Here is a 6,854-nt window from a genome sequence, read left to right on the forward strand (position 1 = left end):
AGCTGTGGAAAAGCATGACAATGATTCTCATTGAGCGATCGCATGTGCGATGATCCAAAGGAGGAATAGATATCCTGGGAAGCAAAAGAATACAAGGCAATGGTGTATATTTATAATATCAGAATGTATGAAGTTACCTTAGCTTGGTAATTATCCAAAGTAGGACATGAAAATCAATATTCAAATTTCATTAATATCAAATCTTTGTAAAATTCAGAGATTTATTCCTTGAAAAAACATTGTTTCTGAGGTCGTGACACGGCAGTGTGATATGGAGTGAAAGGACCACTTTTATATAATTCAGAAAACAATCAAAAGATGCAGCTTTAAAGAAAAATTGTAGCAGAGCTGTGTGGAGAAAGAAAGGTAGGGTTCCCCTTCACGTTCTTGGTGCAATACATACAAGCTGCTGAGTGTGCTGTGGGGTACTGTCTACAAGCCAACGAGTAGTACTCAACTTTGAATTTGGTCATGAGATGTCAACTTTTCTTTAAAAAAAACACAAAGTGTTTCATCACTTCGACTCGATATAGTCCTATAGATCTGAAATTAAAGTTGGATTTTTTTATTTTTTTTTAAAAATATGATGAATGTTAGTTGATCCAATCTTGTGATTCATTTTTTTAAACTCAGCAGATTTGAAATATCACGACTGTTATTGAAATTAATGGATTCGAATTCATTTTTGTTTTGTTCGTCCAAACAAATTCCGTTTATGCAGAACCTAAAATTATTTTTTTGGTAGAAAGCAACAGTGGTCATGATCTCACTGTTACTAGGAAATCCTATTATATTTTGTATTTTTTTTTTCATGTTACGTAACATGGACGTGAAAACGGAAACATGAAACCATCAACATCCCATCACATGTGAGAACAGTTGATTTAACTTGTAATTTGGAATATGACGAGGGCTGACACTGTTATTCTCTGTATATATTTCCCCACAATTCTTGCTCAATATATATTCTTCAATTTACAAAGGCTATATCCGTTTAACTTGAGTTATATTCGATAATAATTGAATTCACGTCCAATTATCACATCAAATTAAAAATTGGAGGAACCACTATTCGGGTTATCTGGTTTGAATGGGCAAATTTTGGAAGAACATTTAGTAAAATAAATATACATAGAAAGTCTATGATCACATATAATTTCATGAATACAAAAACTAACGTAAGACGGTCTCATGGGTCGATTTTGTGTGACATATTCTGTTTGGGCCACTACTGAAAAAACATTAGTTTTTAATTGTAAAAATGAACATGGTTGACTCATATCACCAATAAAGATATGCGACTTATGTTTGAAAATTAAATTCTTAATATACAGCAAATGATATTCAATCGTGACTTTCTATCCTCGTTTGCAAATAATTAGCAACAATTTATTCACATTCAATACTGTTTTTTAAAGTAACAAACAATTCCCCCGACTAAAAAAATATCATTATCATTATTATCACTACTATTACTAAAAAGATTATTATAGTAGTTTTTAACATAAAAATTATTAACACCACTCATTAATTATCTCATCCCACAACTTATTAAATTATATATATCAATATATAATATATTGTATCAATAATAGATATGCGTGATCGGCACATTAGGACTGTCAGAATTTATATTCGAACGAGTGCACAAACCATTGGATGAATGGTGATGGCCATGGCACAACACATGTGCTGTTTTGCATTTTTGTGTTGTCTCTGAATTTCCTTTTTCGTGATTTAAAAATTATTAAGTTTTAGAATCACTACACCGTATATGGCCAATCACCTATGCGTGAAACTAGGATTAAGCTACCACTTTCAGATTTCTTGCCCCGTAATTATATTTCATTCAAACACGTATGGTACACATGATAAGATAAACATGTGATATATAATATAAGGATAAGTTAAGGATAAAGAAGATGAAGGATATTATATTTAATGTTTGGTATGATTTTAATAAGAGTCATTAAATTTATATATTAGATTGTAATGCAAAATTAACCTTATGATAATAAATTTTATAATTTCAAAGTTGTTGATTGAGCTCATAGATCTTGTGCTTGCATGATTTATTTATTTTTACCTGATTTTATATATTATATAATATGATAATTGAGCCCTTAATTTTGTGAGTCAAGTCGAATATCAATTTTTAAGGTTAATCGAGTGATACCAATAATTTTATTGATATTTATAAAAATTATTTATATAATTATATCGAATTCATTTATATAATAATCATATTATATAATATATAAAAATAAATAAAAATATTTATTTGATTTTAATTTCTACCTACTAGCATAGATTTATAAAAATCATTTATAAATTGATGATAATTTAAGTCATTTGTAGTGTATTTTATCATTAAATTAAAATTATCACACTAGATTTTGACTGAAAAAAGAGAGATTTGGATTTATTGTATTTAAATCAATAATGACATCAAATGCCTTTCTCAAACTAGTAATAACTCGTGCCAAAGAAAATTGTTTGAATAAAATATAACATAATTTGAAGCACGCAAATGAACAGAGTCTTTTGTCACTTTTTAGTACCACAACATTCTTCTTAAATCCAAGAACCGGAATTCTCAAAATACGGAGTTAACGGTCAGTCTAAAATTGAACTGCATCACTAGGATTTTTGCAAAAAAGGTTGTGAATTGCACAGGTTAATCGGCATGATTTCACCCCTACCTCGCTATCGCGTAGATAGAGAATAATAAAAGAGAACTTAATCAGCCAAACAATAACCAACATAATCTAAGCATCAATAGGAAGAAAATATACCAATAAAAAAGGGAAGAAAAAATATTCATTTTCCTCTTTTCCAAGGAATCTCATAGTTACTTTTTGGCACATACGAAAAAGCTCGTTATCTAATGTTCAATCTTTCAAAATTCCAACGCAATATTTTTGGAAAAGGTTAATCAATATATGACATTTTGTGTGTGTGTGTGTGTGTTGAGGATTATATGAACCAAAATATATATTTAGGATGTTGGTAATTGAATCTAAAAAAAGAAAGTTGGTAGTTGGTAATTGGTAATTGTGATGCAATTTATGTTATCAAAAAATATGTATAGCAAAATAAAAAAAAATGCATCATTTCTTTCGATCATTTCAGATTTTCCAGAATACATAATATGGTATCATATCCTCTTCCACACAACATACATGAAACATCCTCTGCAAATACATAGTGGCCTTCATCTCCAGCGGTTCAACAGCTTGACTTTGCACATTCAACCTTGATCGAAAATAAGGGATCGAAAGCAAACTGAGGCATCATCGGGAAAAAAAGGCCCCAACTTGTATAACAATAAATTATACTTAAAAAGATTTTTAAAAAAATCAATATAACACAATATATATAATATCAGTGTCAAACACTTCGACAAAGCATTAAAATACGTCTGGATGAAAACGCCCAGGGATTGAGTTGCCCTGCTCGGCCTGGCGCAAATGCAATTTCAACGCATAGTTGTTCACCTGCAAGAAAGTTAAATCAGGATTTCCATTGATGACTGTATCTTTAGAAGCAAGTAATTCTTGTCAAATTCTTCAGGGGAAAAAAGAAGAAAGTTTTCAAGCCTTTTTCGTAAATTGGCATGTATATTCGTTAGTAGAAGATTAACTATAGCTTGGGCGCATCAGATGGTTTATGCATTTAATGTTACCGTTCGGAACACCTATGAAGGAAGGACATACTGACAGTAAACTCAAATAAAGAGAATAACCAAAATTAACATGAAAACAAGTCAGAAAACATGATATAACTTATTTGAGATCCAATGAAACCTTTAATTTCAAGTGAAGCACCACGGAAGAGACAGGCATAAAGTGCCCTACCCAACTAATTTGAAATTAAGGTATGTGCAATTATGATGATAACGATTATGCAAATGGCATAATAATAATAGCTTTCCATAGACTCCAGATTTTTCTCTTAATATGCAGAAATTATACAGTTAAGCATTGACCTCAAGAGTCCGCAGCTGCTCTTGATATTGAGTCACCAACAGCTTCAATTGCTGCACCTCCTGGTTCATCTCATCATGCTCCTTTTGACGTTCATGCTGGATGGCTACTGCTCGTTTGAGGATGACATTCTCTCGGAGAAGGGCCTCAATTTGTTCCTTCAGCATCATATTTTCCTGGATTCATAAAAATACCTATAAACCTAGGTAACACATGTTTCCATATAACAATAAAAAAATTTCCTGTAGGGAAAATGAGAGTGACAACAGCAAAAACGTTTTCAATCAGCCTATCGAGCACGGAGATAACATGTCATCTTTTAGTGGACACAACAGCAATGGATGTATATGTTAAGGCTCATCAAGCCAGACAGGAAAGCAACAGCACACTTAATGGTCCATGCACGTTAATCAGTTATATCTTAAAACTCAGAAAACCTCGAAACAGTTGATAACAATGATATCATAACATTTGTTTCATCATCCGAGACTTTTAGCTTTACAGTATATGTATAAGATAGGAAATGATACAGACCTTAAGAAAATTTTGAGCTGCTTCAACACCAGCCCTAGCGCTGATAGATTTCTCCAGACTCTCCAATACTCTTGCTGCCCGGGTTCTAGCATCATCTATGCTAGCTGCACTCATCATCTCCCCAACAAAAAAGTCCACCCATCCTGCACCATCTACAGGAAGGTGATTTTGAACTTGAGGCTCCTTCACAGGGACTGAATCCCCCTCAGGTGGTGTCTCATCTGTCAATGATTTAAAAGAATTATTTTCAAATGATTTATTTAATCAATTAAAGTATTCAGAATCTGTTCAATAACCAAGAGCAATAATCATGAAGAGATAAAAATGATAAAAGGGAGAAATGCATCATACGCCAAAAATTATTCCAAAGGAACGAAATTCTGCCTGATAAAATATATTATCTTATCGAGTAAGAAAACGGTTGGGTAAATACAACCACTTTAGTGTAAAAATAATAAAGCATGGGTATGTCCATCATTCTTGTTGAGGTGCAACCAAGGATCAAAGTGTGATATTCTTGGATGACAACCTGAGAAAGTAAACTTCTATCGCTTTTATTGATACAGTAAGGTTCATTAACCAATTATTATTTTTTGCCCACCGTGCCATTACACGACTAAGCTGATACAAGACCACATAATCTTCTGTAGCAATAACAGGAGTATTCCAGATTTCCTATCAATCTTACACAATTTTGTCTACCAATTACCTGCATCCTACTCAATAGCACTTGGATGGATCATTCATGCCATGAAATGGAAAATCCAGTCAACAATCCTTTCAAAGAGGGTTTTTCCGATGTCACAACAAAGCATACCTTCCATAACTTATTCGAGTTGAAACGAGCAGTACAATCAATACAATCGTCTCAACATGTAAAATGAAAGGAACATCTAAAATACATGGTAACTATGCATATAGAAACACGAGACATTGAAACAGCACACATGATACATCATGACCACTAACAGCGCAGACATACCATTATGAAAATTAGTATCTTCTTCAGATGTGGAGCCCAAGTTGCCCTTGTATACAAGACGAAGCTCGTGAAGGCTTTTAATTGCAGAATCTAAGTCATCACCGTAATTTTCCAAGGCTTCCTCTATAAGCTGAAAATATTGTCAAATGAGAATAGTGATTACTGTTCTTCAAACATATGAGGAAGAAAACTAATGTTCGAAGTTCGAACATTCAATAACCATGGGTTCAACATATCAACCGGGGAAATAACACAATCAATTTTATGAATGAATCTTAAAGATACACAAAAAATATATTCAAAAACTTCATTTTTCAAGAATCCCAAAAGCTGCACATTTTGCAAGGGAAAAAGGATCCTAGACCCTGCTGCAAACATATCATATCACTGTAATATAATAATCCTCGATAAGGAATATAGGCAAAATTGCTTAAAGATACTTCATAAAAATTATTCCTATATAGTAGTGTACTTCTTTTGTGCCTAAGTAAAACCAATGCATCATTTCCTTTCCTCTTCTCCCCGATCATAGCACCGTGACACCTCATGCAAGGAATTCTGTGCTGGCAACAAACCACCATAGGGATACAAATATGTGATTTCCTGTCGTGATTACCAATACCACTAACAGCGCCCAAATTATATGTGAATTTAAAACCCTTTTAAAAGCCCACATATTTGACAAAAATACGCAAAGAAATTCTTTCAAAATCAATAGAAGCAAAAGAAACACTTGGTAAAAATTGATCGAAACACAGACAACATTTCTAAAAAGTGAACTCAACGCCTGAGAAGCCGTCGAACGAAATCAATGATTTGTAGCAAATAACAAATAAACTAATAAACGCATCAGATACAGCAAATCATAGATTCAAAGAAACCTTCGACCGTGAGAACATAGCACATAAAAAATAACAGAAAAAAGCTTACCTGAGTTTCCATATCAGGAAACAAAGCCTTGAGCTGATCAATTGGAACGGGAGATATAGGAGGCGAGTAAGAGAATCTAACAGGAGATGTGGCCGAGGAGCACCGGAACTTCTTGTAAACCGGTGGCGAAGCAGATTTCGGCGATGTCGCTGCAGAATCGATATCCTCGAAGAACGATCTCTTCCCACAAACAATAGCAGACATTATTTACACAATCGGATTTCAATCCAATAAATTATCGTTTCAGACAAAACAACAAAAATTAGGAGAATGCAAAACTCAAACCGACGAATGAACCAAATAATACGAGAATCGGGAATTAGAGTTAGGGTTCGAGGGTGGACTCGGGATTCCAATCTTGGCTATGGGGTCATATAAGTCCTTTCCTTTACCGTCGCATGGGGTTGCTTGAGCTGTGTGTC

The 6,854-nt window shown here is 33.4% G+C and overlaps 1 protein-coding gene across 1 annotated transcript; it reads right to left on the reverse strand.

Annotated features, from left to right (window-relative positions):
• Positions 1 to 3,088: 3,088 nt before the first annotated feature.
• LOC142542429 (uncharacterized) lies at positions 3,089 to 6,854 on the reverse strand. Its single transcript, XM_075649056.1, has 5 exons — positions 6,433 to 6,854; positions 5,503 to 5,632; positions 4,521 to 4,741; positions 3,989 to 4,162; positions 3,089 to 3,497 (listed from the first exon to the last, which is right to left on the reverse strand). The coding sequence occupies exons 1-5, from the start codon at positions 6,634 to 6,636 to the stop codon at positions 3,411 to 3,413; spliced, it is 816 nt and encodes a 271-aa protein (XP_075505171.1). The 5' UTR covers positions 6,637 to 6,854; the 3' UTR covers positions 3,089 to 3,410.

Source organism: Primulina tabacum, chromosome 4 (assembly GCF_025594145.1).
Source record: "Primulina tabacum isolate GXHZ01 chromosome 4, ASM2559414v2, whole genome shotgun sequence".
Classification (NCBI taxonomy): Eukaryota; Viridiplantae; Streptophyta; class Magnoliopsida; order Lamiales; family Gesneriaceae; genus Primulina; species Primulina tabacum.

What these genes read in the sequence shown, in the direction of transcription:
- LOC142542429 (XM_075649056.1), bottom strand. Translation starts at nt 6,636, where the DNA reads ATGTCTGCTATTGTTTGTGGGAAGAGATCGTTCTTCGAGGATATCGAT. An exon ending in CAGCTCAAAATTTTCTTAAG is followed by an intron (nt 4,163 to 4,520) that starts GTCTGTATCATT and finishes TTATGAATCCAG; the next exon opens with GAAAATATGATGCTGAAGGA. An exon ending in AGCAGCTGCGGACTCTTGAG is followed by an intron (nt 3,498 to 3,988) that starts GTCAATGCTTAA and finishes ACTTTCTTGCAG; the next exon opens with GTGAACAACTATGCGTTGAA.